Raw genomic sequence first — 24,662 nt, 5'->3', positions numbered from 1 at the left:
GACATGGCACACGAGGGAGTGGGTGGCCAGCAACGCGCCCGGCCGCCTTTGTCTCCCTAGTGGCGATGTTTACACATCGCACCAGATTATCATTTTAGGCTGAGTCCACCTAGAGGAAGCCCATGACCGGTTCAGATAATATAATCATCACCGGTGTTGGCCGTGAATGAGACTCGAACTCGGGTCGCTGGGTTCGTCGCGCAACATGCTAATCGCGACACTACCACTCCCCACAAACTCCTCACACGCTCACCCCACACCCTCACTCGTGCTCACTCTCTGACTCCCACTCTACAGATCAGGGCAAGGGCATACAAACTCCCCGCAGAAATACGCCCGAGTCAGCAATTAAACCCACGAATGTTTTGCTGTGGGGCACAAATGTTCCCACTGTGCCGCCCTGCCACCCTATTTAGCTTCACCTCCAGTTGTTGTTGACTGTTGGAGCAGACAGTCGTTTGTGACCACGCGAGATGGCATCTCGAAGATGGAAACTCGCTATCTGATACTCAACACGGTTTCCGGCCTGGTTTTTCTTCAAGATAAGCAGCATTTGAGGGCTTGTGCAAGACTCTACATATCGCCAATGGCATTGACAATTCTGCTGCGTGCGATGCAACAGCTGTTGACTTCGAGAAGGCATTTGAGGTGGCGCCTACCCCACGACTTGCTCAATATTTAAAATGGTTGAATGTGGGAATTTACACAAAAAGGGTGATTTTTTTTGGAGCAAATTATATTATTGTTGAGCAACAGGGCTGAGGCAGGTCAGAGTGGTGACATCTGGAGTCCAGCCGGGCAATATTCATGCTCATCTCCATGGATGACCTGTCAGGTGCCTTAGCTTCTTACGTCGTCAGGTATGGACAAGCAACACCCGTGGCAGACGCAGCAAGAGGAGGCTTTCATTCAGCAATGGGTTGGCAAAGGACTGTGCATTTCTATTCAACATAATGACGTCAATATTTGGACGTCTGTTACGTTATCTATTATAGTAATATGTTGTTACCCTTTTGTCTGGCACCAAAACTGACACCTTTATACAAGGGATCAAGTTTGCAATAACCACAACACAAGCAGTCAAAATGCAAACAAAAAGAGACAACTCTGATAATGATATGCACTGTCCTTGAAATAGAGCCTAGTCTCTTTTTGTTTGCATTTTGACTGTTTGTGTTGTGGTTATTGCAAACATGATCCCTTGTATAAGGGTGTCAGTTTTGGTGCCATACAAAAGGGTAAAAACCTATTACTATATCTTGCTACTGGCAAAGAAGGTCTCATAATGAAAACGTTATCTATTATCATGTTGAAAGTGCCAACATTTAAATCTCGTCTGCTCGAGTCAGATAAGCACATTCATTATCCGCGTGCAGCCACGAACATTACTCTCACGTGGCAGGGCGGGTGGCATCTTGACGCCCCCTACTCTGTGAACCAGGAGTCACTTGAACGTAGCTCTGCGATCCCCGCGTCCGCGTGCCGCTCTCCAACACGCACGCAGGGTCGCACTGCTCGGCGAGATTTCCGCATCGATTCGTCGCCTCTAGAAGATGTGTCGTGACGCCGATTGCGAAACTCGGAACAGCACTGGAGGTGTAGAATATTTCGAAAAGAGCAATTAACCAGCTCCTGCTGCCACGACCACCACTCTCATAGTGCGATAAACGAGCCCAGTAAAATCAGCAACTACTGGCCCATAAAACAAACCGGTTTTCAGTGTCACATGACAAGTCTGGGGAACTGGGGCGAGTCCCCAATCCCATTGTGGAATTATCATTCCGGAGAGCGATGGGCAGGGAGTGAAGGGTGCGGGATGGAGGGATGTATTCTAGGAGGGAGTGGGGGGGGGCATTGGTGTACGTAGCTGTGGAGTGTGCAGGCGGTGTAACTGCACCGGGCCCAAAGGGCAGAGGGGCCCAGGCGACGGTCTGTGAAGAGAGTTGGGGGAGTGTGTGGATTGGACAGAGGGGGGGGGGGCGGGGGGGGTGTGCAGAGGAGGGGGGGGCTAGGCTGGAGTAGGGGGGGGGGGGTATTTCATTCCTTGCAACCACATTAGGCCACTGGGGGAAGGAATGGACGGTTTGAAGGAGTGATCAACGGATGGTTTGAACGAGGGAGGAAAGGAGGTATTTGAGAGATTGACAGAGGGATTGAAGGAGGAATTGGGGAGGAATTAAAAGGAGGGACTGAAGGATTGAAGGGGGAGGAACGGAGGGGCTGGTTGTAACTAGCCGTCATTACAGAGTTGTAGCCTCAGGGACATAGGGACCCAACCCCATTCCACATTCCTATTTACGCTCCTCCTCTTCCTACTGATCTCCAACTCTTCAAAGTCCGTTTGCGCTGCCGTGCTGTGCTCTCCCCCTCCCAGGTTCTCTACCGCTCTCTTCTCTCTCTCTCCCTCTCCCAGCTGCGCGTGTAAGAATCAGCAGCGCCTTTGCAATGCAGGCGAACTCAACACGCGGCTCGGTGCAAGATCCCGAGCCGCACCTGGGCCAGGACTGGGGGTCCCTCCGGGCGCAGTGCAAGAGAGAGAAAGCCCTCTTCTGTGACCCCCTCTTCCCCGCGGAGCCCAAAGCCCTGGGACCCCCGGCAGAGACCACCGCGGCTCCAGAAAAGGCGCCTCTCGAGTGGCTGCGGCCCCGGGTGAGTGGTAGAGGTCGGGGAGGATGGGTTTGATTCCAGACCCGGGCGGAGTCGGTGGATGAAGTTCGTGGTGGGGTGTGTGTGTGTGTGCTTCAAATGAGTTCGAATCCCGCACACGGGCCAACACCACCAGTGACGATTTTCTGAATTCGGTCTTGGGCCTCCCCCGAGGTCGACTCAGCCATAAATTAGTACCCTGGTGCGGTGTGTAAACATCGCCACTGGGGAGACAAAGGCGGCCGGTCGTGGTATTGGCCACCCACCCCCTTGCCCTTGTGTGCCGTGCCGGCCTTCATAGGTGCTCGCTAACATAACTTGCCACAACAGTCTGTTCCAGGCTATACGGGGGATCTCTGTCTTTGGTGTGAGTGATAGGTTTGGTGTCTTTCGTGGGTGTCTGATGTACGAGTGGGGGCGCGTGTGTGGTGTGTGTGACGCGTGCCATGCCGGCCTTCATAGGTGCTCGCTGACAGCACTTGCCCCTACAGTCTGTTGAAGTCTATACGGTGGGGGGGGGGGTCTTTGTTTTGTGGTGTGTGCGTGTGGGGTGTGAGTGATTGCCTGTGAGTGGTGCGCGTTTCCTGTGACGGTACGAGGGTGTGACTGTGTGTGATGCCAGTGTGTGGTGTGAGAGGGGTGTGAGAGGGGTGTGTGTGGGGTGTGAGAGGTTTGTGTGTGGTGTGAGAGGTGTGTGTGTGTGTGTGTTGGGTGTGTGAGAAAGGGGTGTGTGTGTGGGGGGTGTGAGAGAGGGGTGTGTGTGGGGTGTGAGAGAGGGGTGTGTGGGGGGAGGGGGTGAGAGGGGTGTGTTTGTGTGTGGGGTGTGTGTGTGCGTGTGGTGTGAGAGGGGTGTGTGTGTGTGTGTGGGGTGCGGTGTGTGTGTGGGGGGGGGGGGTGAGAGGGGTGTGTGCGTGTGGTGTGAGAGGGGTGTGTGTGTGTGGGGTGCGGTGTGTGTGTGTGGGGTTTGAGAGGGGTGTGTGTGGGGGGTGTGAGAGGGGTGTGTGTGTGTGGGGTGCGGTGTGTGTGTGAGGGGTGCGGTGTGTGTGTGTGGGGTTTGAGAGGGGTTTGTGTGGGGGGTGTGAGAGAGGTGTGTGTGTGTGTGGGGGGAGGTGAGAGGGGTGTGTGTGTGGGGTGTGTGTGGGGTGTGAGAGAGGTGTGTGTGGGGTGTGTGAGGGGTGTGTGAGGTGTGTATGTGGGGTGTGTGTGGGTGTGAGAAGGGTGTGTGGGGTGTGTGTGGGGTGTGAGAGAGGTGTGTGTGTGTGAGGGGGGGGGTGTGAGAGGTGTGTGTGTGTGGGGTGTGTGTGTGGGGTGTGTGTGGGGTGTGTGTGTGTGGGGTGTGTGTGGGGTGTGTGTGTGTGGAGTGTGTGTGAGGTGTGTGTGTGGGGTGTGTGTGGGGTGAGAAGGGTGTGTGTGTGTGGGGTGTGTGTGTTGGTTGTGTGTGGGGTGTGTGTGGGGGTGTGACGGGACGTGGCACAGCGACGCGGACTGCGGCGACCCGAGTTCGATTACCGCTCACGGCTAACATCAGTGACGTATTACTGATCCGGTCCTCGGGGCTCCCCTAGGACGACTCAGCCTTAAACGAGGAGTTCCTGTTGCAGTGTGTACACGTCAGCACTGGGGAGACAAACCGCCCCCTCGTGCGCCGTGCCGACCTTAATAGGTGCTCGCGAACAGAATGTGCCCATGTCGCCTGCACGAGATGAACTGTGAATTTGACAGTAATGGGGCATTTGTGTTTCGTGCGTGAGGGTGTGGTGTGCACGTGGCGTGACAGTGGGTGGACGGGTGTGCGATGCGAGTTACATGGGGGTTCAAACGCGATGTAGTCGTGTGTGTGTGGGGGATGGTTTTGGCGAGACGTGATTGGTAAGTGGTGAATGGTGAGTGTTTGGTGAGGGAGTATGTTAGTGCAATATAGTCGAGTTCCATAACTGTCAACCCATACGGTTTGCCCCGTATTCTTGCACAGCGATATTGGGGTTTCAGGTCCACACGGCGAACAGCTGTTTCGATGCGGGCAAAGAAAACAAGTGTGTCTATTTGATTTTGACTGAAAACTTTCGTGACTGCAGGAATTCATATTCTTTAGTTCTTTCGGTAAAGTCACGTAGTTAGAAAAAAATAACAAAAATAAAGTGGATAAAAAAATAATAATAAAAAAACACTAATGTAGACTGTCGCCTGGTTCTTAATCGGAGTGAGTGTACTGGTTTAATTTTTATTCAGTTTATTATTCAAATTTTTTTCTATCTACGTGACTTTACCGAAAGAACCAAAGAATATGCGTCTATTTGTTTGTGTTTCTCCCTTGTGATGAGACTTTGTAGGATGAACGTCAAGATGTATAAGGGGCACGGGGTGACCAATACGGTCTGAATTGCTCTGTAATGCGGTAGGGCACTGATAAGGGGTTGCCAGCTATGGAGTCTTCAAAGCAGCAATGTTCTTTTAGCGCAGATTTCTGTTGCCTTAATTCCCGTACCATGTCATGTTGTGCTCGCGTCAGTTTGGTGACCTCTTGCAAATGTGACTCATCCTGGTCTCTTGCGTTCTCACGGCTGGTTAAACAAGAAAACAACCCCGAGTGACGGTGTTTAACGTCGTGAGCGGTGGGAGGCGAGTGTTGTGTTTGTTGTTGCTCTGTGGAGTTGCACTATTGTTTTTGTAATTAAATCCGTCTCGATTGAGTCATGCAGAGCAATTATCAGACACCTGAAGCATACGTGGCTGGGTGCGTGTGTGCATTGCAGAGTTGATTTAGGGTCACGTGTAGGTGTGCGGAGACACATGTGGTCTGTGTCTTCTTCGTATGAGGGATGTGCTTCCGAATTCCACGCACAAAAACACATAAAAAATACCAATCCCTATCCACACACGCGCGCGCATCTGCATTGAGTTTACGAAAATCGAAAACATCCCCGTAAACCCGTCCTGATATCCGGACCCCAACTACAATACTGGCCCCCTAATACTGCCCCCCTAATACCGACTGCAGACCCCCAATGCCGACGCTGAGTACTTACCATTCAATGAAGACCCCTGATACGGACAACCTCCACCCCACCCCTTCCAGCAATGCAGATCCGTTACCAAATCACGCGTTTAAGCCGAGCCGGAATTCTGCCGCTGTCACATCTGGATAGAATTCAGAGTAAAAAGCAGCGGTCAGAGTGATTGGTGAGCCAGCACTGACGGTTCTACTCCGGGTCAAAACAACCTCGATTATGGATCATATTGGCCGCGAGAGCCAACGTGTAATAAAACTTACTCCAGTCACTGGCTCAAGTGTTACCACTTGCGCCACGTTGTAGCATAGACCACATTCACTCACACCGCCCCACCCCAAGCCATCGCTCACGCCCTACGCTTACCCCACTCGCCCCGACTCTCTCTCTCTCTCTCCCCGTAGGAAATTTGCCCAAAGCCGTTCTTCCTTCTGGACGGAGCTTCAACAACAGACATATGTCAGGGAGATCTGGGTGAGAGGAGCTCACCACCGCCGCTCACCACCGGCTCATCATGCACCTCTCACCACCTCTCATGTATCACGTACACTCACCACCTCACCATTACCCACCCATTCCTCATCACGACCTCCTCACCCAAACACCCAACCCCCCTCCCCCCATGTAACCCTCACCACCTCACCAACCTCCTCACCTTGAAGCACCCACCACTCTTCTCCCAGTAACCCTCACCTATCCTCCCCCAGTGACTCTAACATCTCCCTCACCCCGCACCTTCACCACTGCCCCAGTACCCTTCACCACCGTTATACACCCTCAGCCAAAACCCTCACTACCTCCCTGCCAGGTAATCCTCACCACCTACCCTCCTCTCTCACCTCACCCCTCACCTCACCTTTCACCCCTCACCTCACCACTTAACTTCCCCTGACCTACTCCCCGTCTCCCCGCATCCCTCTTCACCCCACCCCATTCCCTCACCCCCCCCGACCCCCACCCCGCCCCGTTCCCCCTACCCCTTCACCCCACCCCGTTTTCTCACCCCCCCACCGACCCCCACCCCGCCCCGTTCCCCCTACCCCTTCACCCCACCCCGTTCCCTCACCCCCCCATCGACCCCCACCCCGCCCCGTTCCCCCTACCCCTTCACCCCACCCCGTTCCCTCACTCCCCCCGGCCCCGTCTCCCCGTACCCCTCACCCACCTCACTCCCCCTCACCACCTCCACCCCAACCCTCCCCCCGCAGGGGACTGCTGGCTCCTGGCCGCCATGTCGTCCCTAACGCTGGAGCCCGCCCTCTTCGAGCAGGTCGTGCCCGCGGGACAGGACTTCGGCACGGACTACTGCGGCATCTTCCGCTTCAGGGTGAGCGGCTTCGACATCCCGGGCACCGGCACGCGGACGATTGGAGGACACAGCCCACGCCGCGTGAGGCCGTGGTAGTCTCGCCCCGGGCGGCGATCGGTGCAGAACTCTCGATGAACAAATCAATTGGCTTGGAAGCGACTTCCAAACTGGCGTTGCCGCCGGTTTACTTTGGGGGTTCGTTTACCGTTTAAGAGAGCGACAACAACATAGGCAGCGCGGCTTGTTGAAAGGGGAACTCATGTACAGCAACTCAATCACTGCTCTCTCTCTCTCTCACGTAACGTTCGCGATGCACATTCATTGCCACGTGCAATTCCAGCACGATCTCTGCTGCCAACACCAACACCTGCACTGAGTCCACGCGGTGCTCCCACCCTGGCCCTTCCCTCCAGCCAAGCTCGGCCCTCTCTCTCCCCCAACACACGATTACCGTCGCCGAGAAAGACCTCCTCGGATCTTCCGGTGACCCGAACGCCTAGAGGCCCACTGCGTGCCTTCTAAGCCAATCAGAGCCACACCGCGTGCATTCTAAGCCAATCAGAGCCGAGCACCGTGTCCCGCTCAGCACTGCCCCTATGGATCATTGAGTAAACCACCGGAGTCACTGCGCTCCTTCAACGAGGAGGAGGAACACCAAAAACGACACGAACTCTCCTCTCCTGAAGCCCTCCCGTCGTGGCCAGCAGACCTCGACGTTGCCGTTTAGCTCATGAACGTGTCCGTGCTATATGCAAGAATGAAACTGATTACCGACCGTTATCAATTTGATTACATGGGTGGGGAGGGTGGTGGCGTAGTGGTAATGCTTGTGCCTCATAGCAAGATAGACCTTGATTCGATTCCCGACTCGGGCGCCTTTCTGCGTACCCCCCCCCCCCCGTGCCTCCCGTGTCCCCCTGTGCCCCCCCCCTCCCCCCAGTTCTGGCAGTATGGTCGCTGGCTGGAGGTGGTGGTGGATGATCGCCTCCCATCGCGGAGCAAGCGCCTCGTGTACACGCGCTCCAGCACACGCAACGAGTTCTGGAGCGCACTGCTGGAGAAGGCCTATGCCAAGTGGGTACTCGCACAGCTGGGTACTCACACACACACAGCTAGTTACACACACACACACACACAGCTAGTTACACACACACACAGCTGGGTACTCACACACACAGCTAGTTACACACACACACAGCTAGTTACACACACACACAGCTGGGTACTCACACACACAGCTAGTTACACACACACAGCTAGTTACACACACACAGCTGGGTACTCACACACACAGCTAGTTACACACACACACAGCTAGTTACACACACACAGCTAGTTACACACACACACTAGTTACACACACACACAGCTAGTTACACACACTAGTTACACACACACAGCTAGTTACACACACCCACAGCTAGTGACACACACACACACAGCTAGTTACACACACACAGCTAGTGACACACACAGCTAGTTACACACACACACACAGCTAGTTACACACACAAACGGCTAGTTACACACACACACACAGCTAGTCACACACACACAGCTAGTTACACACACACAGCTAGTTACACACACACAGCTAGTTACACACACACACAGCTAGTTACACACACACACAGCTAGTGACACACACACAGCTAGTTACACACACAAACAGCTAGTTACACACACACACAGCTAGTCGCACCCACACACACACAGCTAGTTACACACACACACAGCTAGTTACACACACAGCTAGTTACACACACACACAGCTAGTCGCACGCACACACACACAGCTAGTTACACACACATACTGCTAGTTACACACACAGCTAGTTACACACACACAGCTAGTCACACACACACAGAGCTTACACACACACACACAGCTAGTTACACACACACACAGCTAGTTACACACACACACAGCTAGTTACACACACACAGCTAGTTACACACACACAGCTAGTCACACACACACACAGCTAGTCACACACACACACAGCTAGTTACACACACACACACAGCTAGTTACACACACACACACACAGCTAGTCACACACGCACAGCTAGTTACACACACACACAGCTAGTTACACACACACACACAGCTAGTTACACACACACACAGCTAGTTACACTCACACACAGCTGGGTACTCACACAAACATAGCACCGTATGTGTATCACCATGTGTATGTGTAGAGAGGTTCCCATGGACGTACTCAGAGACGGAGGTAAGTTAAGGCCTTTCGCCAGGGTTTATTAAAGCTTAACAATAACACACAGGGTACACAACTCCCAGGGGCTAGGGGTCCTACTCTGAGTCCGGGTTCCTGCCGGCTAGCTCCGGTCTCTCTCTCTCGTGTCGGATCGTGGACTCTGCCGACTCCACCGACCGGAGAGAGAAGCACCTCTACGGCTACTACCGGCTTCTCCCCACCACTCGATCCCTCTCTCTACCCCTGGTTCCCTCTTCACCCTGCTTACTCTACCCGTTCCCACGGTGACCCCGCTTACGTCACGGGGTCCCCCTTAAGTACCCTAGGAGACGTGACGTCATCGCACTGAACGGCACACCTGATGTCACGTCCCCATTTTACTCCTCTACATATGTATCACCGTGTGTGTATGTATCACCGTGTGTGTGTGTATGTGCTATGCGCCAGGCTAAACGGCTCGTACGCTGGGCTCAAGGCCGGGAAGATTCTGGAAGCCATGGAGGACTTCACGGGCGGCGTGGGAGAGTCGTACCGCTCCGACCCCGCGACCCCCAAACTCTGGCTCTGCGTCACCTCTGCCCTGGCCGGCAATGCCCTGCTCGCCGGCTTTATAAAGGTGATACGTACTATCTTGATTTGAAGCTTTCGTGACTGCAGGAATCCATACTCTTTGGTTTTTTCGGTAAAGTCACGTAGGTATAAAATAAAATAAATTACGACGTTTCGGGCGCAACACAAGCATCCGTCATCAGGTGAGAAAGCGTGGCCTGCTGCTGAGGCAGACTGTTTTAAAAGGTTTGAAATGGGTGTAGCCCAAGGGTCATAAAGAAGTGTGCGGGGCTAGTGAAGTTAATGTGAGAAATTAGCATGTAACTGTAGGATCAGAGAGCGGCATCGTCGACGAGGGCACGGAAGTGGCTATGTTGATGTGAGAGATTAGCATGTTAATGTAAGATCTTAGAGTGGCCTCCACGAGGCAAGAGAGTGCAATCCAAAGGCATGAGAGTGCAATGCAAAGGACATGTGAGCATGAGAGATCTAAGAGAGAGGCATAGAGAGAGAGAGACACAGAGAGTCGGAAATAACAGGTGACATGGGCAGGTAGGATGAAAACATCACAGTCAGTTAAGACTTTACCTGGTTAATAACGTTCTTCCAATGATTGCTCAGTTTGTACCCATCTTCTCGATTGAAGATGTGTCTGTGTTTATATATCTGGATGGCTTCATGAGCAAATCTCTGAAGGTAGCCGGTAGGTTTGCAGAGTACCTCCGTCTTAGAAAATTTTATTTCGTGTGAGCCCACAGCGTTAAAACAATGATCAGCAACGCAGAGGTATTGGTCCTACCTTGTTTCAGATCTGCCTTGTGTTCACGAACGTGGTCCGAGACATGTCGTTTCGTTTCCTCAATGTAACTGCTACCGAAGGTACAACTCAGTTTGTAGACTCCAGGATATTGCATGTCAGGAATGACCTCCTTCACAGATGGGATTAGATCACGGATTTTGTGTACTGTATTGAATCGGACCTGGATCTTGTGTTTGTTTAATATTCCTTTGCCTGATGACGACCGCTTGTGTTGTGATCAAAACGTCGTGATTTGTTTAATTTAATTTAATTTCTAACGACGTTACTTCATCGAAAGATCCAAAGAGTATGGATTCCTGCAGTCACGAAAGCTTCAAATCAAAATCGTCACTGGTGTTGGCCGTGAGCGGGAATCGAACTTGGGTCGCCGGGTTCGTAGCGCAGTGCGCTAACCACTACGTCACCGATCCCCCCACACACACACGTGACACACGCATGTGTCGTGTTTCCATGTAGGTGGCGAGTCCCGCGGAGGTGGGTCGCGTGAACGAAAGTGGGCTCGTGCTGGGACACGCGTACTCCATACTCGCCATGGACACGGTACGGAGACACGGGGACCACGGGGACACTGGAGCACGGGGACTTGGGGGGACATCGACACGGGGCACGGAGATACGTGGACATGCGTAATCCATACTCGCAATGGACACGGTACGGAGACGCAGAGAAACAGGGACAATGGGGACACGGGGACACGGAACACACGTACTCCATACTCGCCACAAACACGATGCATAGACACAGAGACACGGTACATGGAGACGCCGAGCCACTCCGTGGTGTGTGAACAAGACGCTCCCCCACCTCCCCGCCACCCCCAGGTCTCAACTCGGGGGGGATCCGTGCGCCTGGTTCGCCTGCGAAACCCGTGGGGTCGCCAGGAGTACACGGGGGCCTGGAGCGACAAGTAGTGATCCCCCTCCATCCCACCCTCCCTCCCTCTCGTCATCTGTCCATCTTTTCATCTCCCCTCTACTTCCCCCCAATGTCCACTATCCATCTTGGATTTAACAAAACTGGAGTGTGCGAGGAGCTCACAGATCGAGACGCAGTACCATCAGGCAGACGAAGCTGCGTTGGCTGGGTCATGTAGTCCGCATGCCCAGCCACTGCATGCCCAAGCAGATTTCTGTTTGACCGGATAGAGAGGGCCAACCTGGCGTGGTACGGGCTAGAGAAGAGATGGACTGATATGGTACGGGGGGTTGGGGAGTGGACTTGTTGATGACTGGTACCAGCGGTGTCAAGATCGGCCTCTGTGGAAGAGGTTCATGAAGGATGCTACTGTGCAGTTGGAGGCAGTCGCCCTCTGTTAGAGAAGCGATGCTCACAACAACCAGCAGAGAGAGCAATGGGTGGCTAAAACGCAGAAAGTTTGCACAGTAGGGAGGTTCTGTTATCTCAGTCAGTTAACCCATGGCACCTGGGTCTGTTCCGTGACCTCCTGCCAGCGACCCTTCAACACTTCACGTGGCCTCAAAGTGCACCGAGCATGGCACACGCGTCGTGATGACGTCACCACCACTTAGTGCCGAACGGCGGCAGTCGTTGTGTGTGGATGCGTGGGTGTGTACCGGCGTGGTGTGTGTGGCGTGCACCACCAGGGCCACTGAGTGGGATTCGGTGGAGCCACAGGAGCAACAGCGACTCAAGCTCAAGAAGTCAGAGGACGGAGAATTCTGGTGAAATCATCAACACCGGCATCATCATCATCACTCACACACTCAATAACTCCCTCGCCCACCACTCATCCACTTACCCACCGACTCCCTTACATATTCACCCATTCACTCACCCCCCACCCACCCAACTACCAATTTGTTCACCCACCCACCGAGCCACCCACTTACTGTCGTGTCGATGGCGCCGTCGTCCGGCCAGGATGTCAGTGGAGGAATTCACGAGATTCTTCAGCACCATCGAGATCTGCAGCTTCAACCCCGAGGAGACGGAGGGGACCGACTCGGCCGAGGCGGCCCCGGGGACCCCAGCTCCACCCTCGTGGGCCCTCACCACTCACGACGGACGCTGGATTCCCGGCTGTTCCGCTGGCGGCTGCAGGAAATACAAAGGTGACTCCTGGGAATTATCCGGGAATGTTTAGTAAATCTTACAATGCATAGACGTAGCACCCTCCCTGATAATTGTATGATGATGATAATGATAATCTTAATAATCTGTGCACTCCAATGGCGCTTGCTTAGATACATGAGCAACTCAAAACCACCCGACGTCACATCTCATCCACACCTGGCCTGCAAGTGGGCATCAGTCTGCCAGTAGCGGGCTCATGATTGCTTCCGTGTGCAGTCCCAAATTGAGTTAAGAATGGTGCAAATGCCAAATTAACGTCATGTTAATTTATATATATATAAAAGGGAAGTTTGTGAATATGTGTGTCTGTTCGAAATGTTTAGCATACTTCCCGACATGTAACAAACTTGAAATTTGGCATGTGGGTAGCTTCCAGACTGTACACAATGCAAAAAGTATAAACATTTACTTTTGTATTTGGGGGGGGGGGGCGCAATAATGGATATATTTTGCACGGCAAGTTAGCGGTGACGTCACGTCTGTGATGTCACCCGAATGCGACAGCGTCACACAGTGTGCCTGCTGACGTCACGCATCCCCCCCCCCACCCTCCGCGTAGGCCGTGTATTAATCCAAGACAAGAATCCAAGTCTCAGGCGAAGCCGGGTAGTAAAGATAGTTAGAAATAATTCGCGAATCTATTTACCCAGGATTTATTTTGGCCGGGGTTTGTGTAGGTTGATGGCCCAGACAATATCCCCGCGCACTGCATGCCACATCCAGAATACCTCGCTCTCTCGCTATGTGCTGTGGCTACCACGAGCCAAGGTGCCACGTGCTCTCATCTACCAGAAACCTGGAAGACTGCTCGGCGAGAGATGAAGCGCTGGAATTACCCGCGTGGCTTGTGAGTGACGAGGGAATGATCGCAGAATGAGTCGGAAGTCGTTTGGCCCTGGAATCGGATGAGGCAGCAATGACAAAAAGCTCTCCCAGGACACGCCCTCATCTCTCGAGATCTCAGAAGCTAAGCAGGCTGTTGAGCCTGGATAGTGCTTTGAAGGGCGTCCGCCCACGGACGTTGTGGGCAGCAGAGGGAATTGCAAGAAACTCTACTGCTGTACTGTGCTTCTATGCCCCCACGTCTATGCTCGCCGCATTTACCAACCCGTGCTGACCAGCGTCGTGGTGAAGTATGGTCAAATAACCGCCCCCCCCCCTCCCTCGACCTGCAATGTGCTGGAGGCTGTCATCCAGCAGTGGATTTCCAAATCCACATGTACAGGATAGTTCTGGGATATTTCAGGACTATTGACATTCCACCTGCACCCCCTCGCCCCCCCCCCCCTCCACCGCCCCCCACCCCTCTCGCGACCCCACAGTCTCGTTCTGGACCAACCCCCAGTTCCGCCTGAGTCTACGTGCTGGGGACGACGAGGGGGGGTCCCGAGGAGGAGGGCCAGGGGCGGCCCACCGGGGAGGAGCGGTCACCCACTGCACGGTGGTGCTGGCCCTCATGCAGAAGAACCGCAGGGGGGGGGCGCCGGCATCCAACGGGAAGGGGACCCCCGACTTCCTCTACATCGGATTCGCCGTCTACCCGGTGAGTCACCTCGCCCTGGGGTCACGATGGCCTCGTGAAGGTCACGGTGACCGCGTCGGAGACGGCGAGGCGGTGTGCAGCGCGGTGGTGACGCTCGTGCCTTGCGGCAAGAAGGGCCTGGGTTCGATCCCCGATTAGGGCGTCTGTCTGCGTGGCGTTTTGTATGTCTCCCCATTGTTCTGCATGGGTTTCCATTAATTGTAAACTGGGCTTGGCCAAAACATCCCAATGCTGAAAAATGTACCTGCAGATCACTCAATTGTTATCACAATGACAAAGATCCCCCGTATATCTTTCACAGACTTTTGAGGCAAGTGCTGTTAGCGGGCACCTATGCAGGCCGGCATGGCACACGAGGATGGCCAGCACCACGCTCGGCTGCCTTTGTCTCCCAGTGATCACACACACACACAGCAGCAGCATCGCCCCCCTACTGTAAAACTTGGCAGGACCCTCCTGAACAAGGAGTCTTGAGACTCAGTGAGGCTTTCTTGGTTAAGCAAGCGGAATACTGTAGCAGTGCTAATCATTATAATAAATGAATGATTTACTTTTACCCGATGCGGCAGAATGAGTAGGGTACAATATGAGGGGCATGTGGATGCTGTGAGGAGTCCCTGGTTTTAATTGAAGTGTTGTCTGTGTCTGTGTCTGCACAGGTGCCAGAAAAGGTGTGTACAGTGCAGGGTGCAGTGAGTACTGGGGCCAGTCGTCACCACCACCATCACCATCAGCATCGTCAAAACATGCAGCATCATCAATCTATATCACCATCAATCGAATTAGAACATCAATAGTTGATTTGCACATCAGTTTCACATACATTCAAAATTCAATACAAACCACAATAGCGCGATCGTGGCCATGCAACCCAAACTATGCACCATACACATTAAACCCATACAGACATACGAAGATGCATACAAATGCATAGATATACATAGAGATGCATAGAGACATATCGAGAAACAGACAAATAAAACACAGAGGCACAGTGACACATAGAGACACACGGAGACTCATGGAGACCCACAGAGATGCATTGATAACAAAGCACATTCGTGTGATTGTGGCCTTGCAACCCAAACTATGGACCACACGGTAACCCACTGCAGTCTGTCCTCCTTCGATGTAGGAGGAACAGCAAAACGAGACCATCTCCAGCTCCTCAAGCCCTCTCGTCTTGGCCACCAGACATTGGCATTTTGCCCATGAACGTATTGCCATCATGCGAAATAATCGAATTGTCATCATCGACACACACACACACACAATCATCACTGCTTGCAGCAGCATCATGATGATCATCAAGGGGCTCTCCCTGTCCCATCTCTGGGTCAGTGGCCACGAGCAGAGGGTGATTGCTGGCGTTGGGGCGGGGGGGGGCGTGCCCACGTGACCCCTGCCCCCCCTTGTGTGTAGCTCCGCAAGCAGAAGGACCCCCTCCCGTCCTCGTTCTTCGTGACGACGCGGCCCGTCGAGGAGACGCCGGGATTCTCCAACGCCCGCGAGGTCGGAGGTCACGGGGGTCACGGGGGACACGCGGGAGACGCGGGGACATACGGGACATGGGGACACGGGGGACACGTGGGACATGGGGGACACGCGGGGACACACGGGGGACACGGGGGACATTCGACACAGGGGCAAGGGGGACGCGGGACAAGAGGGGGGGGGGGGGGCATGGGGGACGTGGAACACAGGGAGACAGGTGACACGGGGGGCACGGGAGACGTGGGGACAGGGGCACATGGGAACACGTGGTGCCACTAGGACACGGGGACATGGGGACCCAGGACACAGAAGAACACCCAAACCGCTGGGACCACCCCCCCCCCCCTCTTGTGTCGCAGGTGAGTGTGCGCGCCCGCCTGCCCCTGGGCGACTACGTGGTCGTCCCCTCCACCTACGAGCCCGACGTGGAGGGCGACTTCTTCGTGCGCGTCTATGCCAAGCAGGAGAACCGCTCCCGGTACGAAGGCAAAGCTCCCCCGCGCGCGCACAGCCTCTCGCAGCTGGACAGCCGGTCGGGGCGAGCGCTGTGAGCGCTGTGAGCGAGTAGCACCCACGGAAGCCGGCATGGCACACGAGGGGGTGGGTGGGTGGGTGGCCGGAACCACGCCCGCGCCACCTGTGCCACCCCACCAGTGCTGATGTTTACACATCGCACCAGGTACTTACTCACTTAAGGCCGAGTCGACCTAGGGGAGGCCCAGGGCTAGTTCAGATATTCGTTGCTGATTGTGAGCGCAGTGCGCTGACCGCTGCGACACCGCTCCCCGTACCCTCACCACCTCCTCACCACCACCACTTCGCTCTCACCCCCCCCCCCCCCTCAGGAAAGCGGAGCCCCTGAAGTGCGAGTTTAACGGGAGTGTGAGTGTTGACGGACCACCACCACCACTACACCACAACCATGGTCACCACCACCACCACTACTCCACCACCACTTCACCACAACCACCACTACACCACAACCATAGTCACCACTACACCACAACCATAGTCACAACTACACCACCACCACTACACCACAACCATAGTCACCACCACCACTACACCATAACCATAGTCACCACCACCACTACACCACAACCATAGTCACCACCACCACCACTACACCACAAACATTGTCACCACCACTACACCACAACCATAGTCACCACCACCACTACACCACAACCATTGTCACCATCACGACTAAACCACAACCATAGTCAACACTACAGCCACTGCTATCATAATCACAACCAACAACCATCACAACAACCACCACTAAACCACACCAATCACAGCCACCACCACTAAATCACAACCATAGTCAATACCACAACATCCACCACCACCACACCACAACCATAGTCACCATCACAGCCACCGCTATCATAACCACAACCAACAACCACCACCACAAGAAACCACCACTAAACTACAACAATCACAGCCACCACCACCACAAAACCACAACCATAGTCACCACCACAACAACCACCGCCAGTCACGGCCATCACCACAACAAAAACCAACAACAACCACGACCACAAATCGTTGCAGACATTTGGCTACTCTTGTTTATCTGATATCGTTTATGTTTATGTTGTTGTTGTTTATGTTGTTGTTGTTTATGTTGTTGTTTAGATTGTGTTCGCCGCTCCTGCCCCCACTGAACCCGAGCTGGATGACGCCGAGTTTCAGAAGTTGGCGGGCAGAGTAACAACAACCCCAACCATCACTACCAAACAACCACACAACCACCACATCACCAGACAACCACCACACCACAGCCACTGCCAAACAACCACACAACCACCACATCACCAGACAACCACCACACCACAGCCACTGCCAAACAACCACACATCAACACAACCACAACAACTTCCACACTGTAAGAGCCGTAACATTAAGACGTAAATACACGAAGCAGCTAATAGTAGGTGTAGTGGTGATGATGGTGGTGGTAGTGGGGGTAGTGGTGGAGTTTCTACTGGTGATGTTGATAGTATTGGTGGTTATCTATGGTGGTGGTGCAGGAGATGGTGGTGGTGATAATGTTGGACATGGTGATAGTGGTGATGGTGCTCGTGGTGATAGTCTTGGTGATGGTTGTGGTGGTGATTGTGGTGATTGTGGAGGTGGTGGTTGTCTTGGAGGAGGAGGTGGTGGTGGCTTTCTGTAGCTACGGGGGTGATTTTGTGGTGGATGTTTCTATGGCCGTAGTGTCTGTGGTTGGTGTTGTTGATGTTGTTGTTGCTGCCCCTGGGTCCATCCCTTCCCCCCACAGGATGGACGAATCTCCCTGTCTGAGTTCACGCGTCTCGTCAACTCAAGTAAGTGGGGGGCACAGCGGTAGTGGGGGGAGGGGATGACGGCACACAGGGGGGCACGTGGTGCATGGGGCATCGCATGGAACAAATGAGGAGTATTGGGAGCATGGCATGCAAAAGGCACGAGTTGTGGGGGTACATGGGGCATAGCGGGCTTTTGTACTGGGGGGGCTATGGGAATGTGAGCGGCACGGGGCGTGGGGAGCATGGGGGGCACGGGGTGTAGGAGGCACAGGGAATAGGGGGTGGGTGGGCGCAGGGATATCAGAGGCATCATCAGCGGCAGATGGACACGGCTTGTGGGGGGGCACGGGGACACGGGGGTCACAGGGGAGGACACGGAGCGGTCGAATGTGGACCTGAGTTATTGGGCCCCCCTGCCCCCCCCCCCCTCCACTGCAGGGTTACCTGCTCGGAGCGCCCTCTCCATGGACGCGTGTCGCAGCCTGGTCTCCTTCCAGCCCGGCGTATCCTCACTGCCCCGACCCCCACACCCCCCTCCCCCCCCCAAACTGTCGAGATTCGAATGTGGCAATGTTGCTTATAATGATGAATGTTATTAACATTATTGCTTAAACTCGTATAATGGAGATCACAGCTGCGCGGTCAAGAGAGCAATGCAGTAATATCCATTGTTGTGCTGTACTTCTGTGCTCCCACTTCGGTGCTCCCGACCTTCGCCAACCTGCACTCACCAGAGTGGCGAGGCAGGGTTTGACGACACCCACGAATCGCGCGGCGTGGTGCGTGGGGATGCCCTCATCCAGCAGTGGATTGACAGATGCCTGGACACGGGTGGCAGGCTGGCCGCGCCTCACAGTCAGAAGGGCCTGGGTTGAACTCTCGACTCTGGCACCGGTCTGATAGACTTTGTATGGCCTCCCTCTGTTCTGCATGGGTTTCCTTTGAGTTCTGTGGTTTTCTTCCATAGCTAATAAAACGCACACACACACAACGTAACTGATATTGGCCCAACATCCCCAATGCTGAAACATTATTAGCAAATGACTCAATTTTGGATCTTAAAAGGCAAAGATACCCCGTATGGCCTTAACAGACTGTTGGGGCAAGTGCCGTTAGCGAGGATCACACACAGCAGCAGCAGCAACAGCATCGCCTCCTACTGCAAAAAGAGCTTGGCAGGACCCTCACGAAGGAGAGTCTTGAGACTCGGTGAGGCGTTGCTGAGGAGGAAAAAAATAATAAGAGGAAATGATTGGGACGTATGGTCAATGACGATTTGAGTCCAGGCTTGGATTGGTGCGGGCTGAGGGGTACGGAGAGGCACCCTCAGAAAGCCCGCCGTGCGCGCGACGGGGCAACACGCGCAGTTCCGCACAGATGGCTGTCACGGACCCACTTGCTGTACTGCCATCTGCTGGCTAAACGTGCAGACCCAGCGGGGTTGGGAGTGTCGCAGCTCACGGTGGCATCTCTGCGTGATCCACCAACCCTGCCATCCAGGATTGGGGAGTTCAACTCAAGACTTTAATTCTGTGGATATGTAGCTGCGGGGCGAGGGGGGGGGGTCGTGGCAGGGGTTGTGAATGCGGGGTCAAGGTGAAGGTCACGGGTCGATGTCGCGGTCAGTTATGTCCAGTTTTCACTTTGACAATTACGATCAACCTCTCACCACCACCAAACTCACCACCCCACCACTCACCATACACATACAACCACCATGCACTACACACACAACCACGAACGCAATCACCACACACTACCGCCACTCACCATACACACACAAAACCGTGAACACAACTACACTGCCGCTCACCACCGCTCACCACCACAGAAGAAGAAGTCTCTGAGGAAGCTGAATCTGGAGGAAACTCACCAGTCCATGGTCGTCGTGAAGAAATTACAGGTACCGCTCACCACTCACCATTCGCTGCTCACCGCTCCCCACTCCCCACTCACCATCCACCAATCACTGCTCGCCGCTAACCACTGTGCCACCGCTCCACTCCAAATAATATCTTGATATGTACGTTATATTTGACACATATATGAAGGCAACACTCACTACCTCCTCACCACTTCCTTCTCACCACTTATGGTTCACCGCTCACCACTCCCTCCTCACCCCCCACCGCCCCCTCCCCCCCCCCAGGCTGTATTCCTGGAGTTTGACCGCGATGGTTTGGGCGGCATGAGCACCTTTGAGCTGGGGCAGGCGCTCGCCCAGTGTGGTACATTGCACGATACACCACGATGCACCACACCGCGATACACCACGATACACCACACCACAATACACCACACCACGATACACCACGATACACCACGATACACCACGATACACCACGATACACCGCACCACGATACACCACGATACACCACGATACATCGCACCACGATACACCACGATACACCACACCACGATACACCACACCACGATACACCACGATACACCACACCACGATACACCACGATACACCACACCACGATACACCACACCACGATACACCACGATACACCGCACCACGATACACCACGATACACCACGATACACCACGATACACCACGATACACCGCACCACGATACACCACGATACACCACGATACACCGCACCACGATACACCACGATACACCACGATACACCACGATACACCACACCACGATACACCACGATACACCACACCACGATACACCACGATACACCACACCACGATACACCACACCACGATACACCACGATACACCGCACCACGATACACCACGATACACCACACCACGATACACCACGATACACCACACCACGATACACCACACCACGATACACCACGATACACCGCACCACGATACACCACGATACACCACGATACACCACGATACACCACGATACACCGCACCACGATACACCACGATACACCACGATACACCGCACCACGATACACCACGATACACCACACCACGATACACCACACCACGATACACCACGATACACCACACCACGATACACCACGATACACCACACCACGATACACCACACCACGATACACCACGATACACCGCACCACGATACACCACGATACACCACACCACGATACACCACACCACGATACACCACGATACACCACGATACACCGCACCACGATACACCACGATACACCGCACCACGATACACCACGATACACCGCACCACGATACACCACGATACACCACACCACGATACACCACACCACGATACACCACGATACACCACGATACACCGCACCACGATACACCACGATACACCACGATACACCACGATACCCCACACCACGATACCCCACACCACGATACCCCACGACACCCCACACCACGATACACCACACCACGATACACCACGATACACCACGATACCCCACACCACGATACACCACACCACGATACACCACGCTACACTGCACCACCTAAGAGCAGACGACGGCGGTGGTGGTGGTGGTGATGAGACCGTTAGAGAAGACATTGGATCTCGGGTGCCGACTATACAACAGCTGTGGGACCTGGCAGAAGGAAGGAAGCGATCGTGGCATGGGCGGCGATAACCCAGAAGTAGATTGGGACATTTCCTAGGGGTGGGTGGGGGGGGGTGCAGCCCTTAAATGTGAAGCTTCTTCAATGGGGCCTGTACTAACACAAAAAAAAAATTCCATTATCTGGCAAATATAAAAAAAAAATAGCAACTTTGGGGGTGGGGGGGGGGGATCGTAGGTCGCGTGCTGACCTTGAGCCGTGTGTGGCGTGACCCCGCAGGTGTGAAGCTGCGCATGGCCGTGTACGAGCGCGCGTGGACGCGTTTCGCGAGCGCCGACTCCAGCCTGAGCCTGAGCGCCTTCGTCAGCTGCGCGTGTCGCCTGCAGAACCTCTTCAGTGAGGCCCCCATCGCCGTCCCGGCAAATCGTCGATCATCACCACCATCGTCAACATCGCCATCATGGTTATCTGATCATCACGATAGGCAGCATCAACACCACCATCATGATTATCATCGTCGACATCGTCGTCACAATAGCCAACATCACCGTTATGGTTATCATCATCGAGGAGCATAAGCCATCATGCAAACTCCGGTCATCCGCGCAGTGGCTTTTGACTAACCGTCGAACAAAGACGGTCACCGTATCGCGCGCTTTCAGATGCGCTTCTTCGGCCGTCTGGAACGCTCTTCCGTCCAATCATAGGAAGCCACTGGAGCTGTGAACTTTCAAATCTACATTGAAATCACATTACTTTAGAACAGTGTTTTTGTATTTAGTTAATTGTCCTTCCCCCACACTGATGATGAGCACAGTTGGCTACGTACGATGCGAAAGAAGTTCAGCATACGTCCATCATCACGATGGCCAGCATCAACATCACCATTCGCATTATCATAATCAACATCATCATCATGACCATCATCAACAACATCATGGTTATAATCATCAATATCATAATTATTAACATCGTCATGATCATCATTACTATTAGTATGCGTCAACACTCATTAATTGGCTGCATTTTTTAAATAGAGGACCGCAGAACTTGGGGAATTGTTGGCAGTGCCAGCTCGATGCCTGGTTGCTGCTTTAACCGCTCGTCTGTGGTTCCACAGCAATCGTGGGATTCAATTTGCGTGAGCGACGACGATGAGATGCATACAACTAATCGTTTATTGTCATCAACATCATCGTTCTCATCGCCACCATCGACAGCACCATGACCAAGGCCATCGTCAAAAACCCACCACCACCGTTGACCTTCATAACCATGGACGCTCATCAACCGTCAACCATCAGCGACCGTAACGAAATGAAAACATCAATCCATCATCAGTGTCGGGTCACATAACTTGTGCCCCCCCTCCCCCCTCCCGCCCAGGTGTTTACGAGGTGGAGAAGGAGAGAACGGGGGATGCACTTCCCGAGTTTGACGAGGTGAGGCCAAGGAGATAGTCTCCTCCTGCCATCATCGCTCCACCCTCACGTCACCCCTTCCACATTCCACTCCGCCCATCGCTCTGCACACTTCATCACTTCATCCACACGTCACCGCTGCATACATCACTCCGTTCACCTATGCACCATCCATCCACCCATTCCTCCATCACTCCTTCCACCCATTCATCTGCACGTCAACCCACATACCATCCATCAACGCTCGTCCTTCAACTCGCATCATCTTGTTCCTGCTCCCACACCCCCTTATGCCCCCCTCACATCCTTCCCCCCCCCCCAATTTTATCCCGACTATCCCTTCTCCCCATCCTCTCATGTCTCTGCTCCTCACATTTCTCCCCTTGTATCCCCCCCCCCCCCACGTCCTCACCTGGTGACGCAGTGGGTGACTGCGTACATCGGGCTGTGATGAACCCGGGTGACCCTGGTTGACCTCTGGTGACCTCGGATGACTTCAGCTCACTTCTACTTGGCTCTGGGATGGCTCATGGAGAAGTGGTGATGGTGTGATGACGATGATGATGCTGGTGATGATGGTTAACATTCCATTTATTTACCCGGGCCAACCTTTTTATCAGAAGGGTCCTGCTACATTGGGATGTTTGGCCGTGAATTCCATAGTTAATGAGAGCATGGCTGCATGTGGGAGAAAAGCGGCGAGGAAACACACCCTCACCTACAGCACCTGGCAAGCCCTGGTGCTGGTCAACCCATCCAGGCTCATCCTGCTGAGCTTCATGATGATGGTATTTGATGGCAATGGTGATGGTAATGGTACACAGTGAAGACGATGGTGATGGTATTAACAGTATTTTGTTACAATGGCAGTAATGGTGTTGGTGGTAATGGTGCAAACATTAGCAGTGAGGTTAGTTCTAATCAATGCATTGATGGTTTGTGGTGATGGTGTTGACGATAATACAGGGATGGTGATGTTGGTGGTCGTCATGACGGCCGTGATATTACAGTAATTGATGATGATGTTGGTGGTAATTATCATGGTAGCGGTAATGATATTTCGGTAATTGTGATAAGGATAGTGACGTCGATGATGATGATGATGTGTACAGGTTGGGTGTTAGTCCCCTCTCTCTCTCTCTCCAAATAAACAACACATCGTTTTCACCTCCTAAAACCCGAGTCTGTGGTCGAACTTCGTTTTCACCCAGTAGAGGGCGTCACGCGCACGCAGTTTGCATGACAATTCCACTTCATCTAACATTCTAACACATCCATCTCGATTATTGGAATGGGTTACTACTGGTAGGAATCCACTGGTTCCACCAGCCCACAGGGGATTATTGTGTCCGTCCATCCGTCGTGCAGGGAGGGGCTGGGTGGGGAAGGGCTGGGTGGGGAAGGTGGGGCTGGGTGGGGAGGGGCTGGGTGGGGAGGGACTGGGTGGGGCTGGGAGGGTGGGGAGGGGCTGGGTGGGGAGGGTGGGGCTGGGTGGGGGGTGGGAGGGGTGGGGCTGGCTGGGTGGGGAGGGGCTGGTCACCCCGTGGTGCCCTTATAAAACTCAACGTTTAACCTACTTTCTCCGCAAACTGAGAAGAGCAGGAGCCCCGCCCCCCATCATGCACACCTTCTACAGAGGCACCGTTGAGAGCATCTTGACGAGCTGCATCACCGTGTGGTACGGCACCTGCACCGTGTGCTGCCGCAAGACTCTGCAGCGCATAGTGAGAGCAGCTGAGAGGATCATTGGTGTCTCTCTCC

At 53.9% G+C, this 24,662-nt stretch overlaps 1 protein-coding gene across 1 annotated transcript; it reads left to right on the top strand.

The window, feature by feature from the left end:
• The first annotated feature begins 2,224 nt into the window (after positions 1–2,224).
• Positions 2,225–23,352, top strand: LOC144937276 (calpain-8-like). Its single transcript, XM_078864685.1, has 21 exons — positions 2,225–2,649; positions 6,059–6,128; positions 6,863–6,981; positions 7,904–8,037; positions 9,633–9,801; positions 11,011–11,094; positions 11,376–11,461; positions 12,159–12,236; positions 12,436–12,626; positions 13,971–14,191; positions 15,614–15,703; positions 16,045–16,163; positions 16,531–16,567; positions 17,330–17,401; positions 17,976–18,021; positions 18,421–18,485; positions 19,814–19,885; positions 20,132–20,210; positions 21,760–22,035; positions 22,867–22,922; positions 23,326–23,352. Exons 1-21 carry the CDS (start codon positions 2,446–2,448, stop codon positions 23,350–23,352), a joined length of 2,295 nt encoding a protein of 764 aa, XP_078720811.1. The 5' UTR covers positions 2,225–2,445.
• The last annotated feature ends 1,310 nt before the right edge of the window (positions 23,353–24,662 follow it).

The sequence above is a fragment of the Lampetra fluviatilis genome, chromosome 18 (genome assembly GCF_964198595.1).
Source record: "Lampetra fluviatilis chromosome 18, kcLamFluv1.1, whole genome shotgun sequence".
Classification (NCBI taxonomy): Eukaryota; Metazoa; Chordata; class Hyperoartia; order Petromyzontiformes; family Petromyzontidae; genus Lampetra; species Lampetra fluviatilis.
The sequence above is the reverse complement of the archived record's forward strand: the minus strand, read 5'-3'. Positions and strand labels throughout refer to the sequence as shown.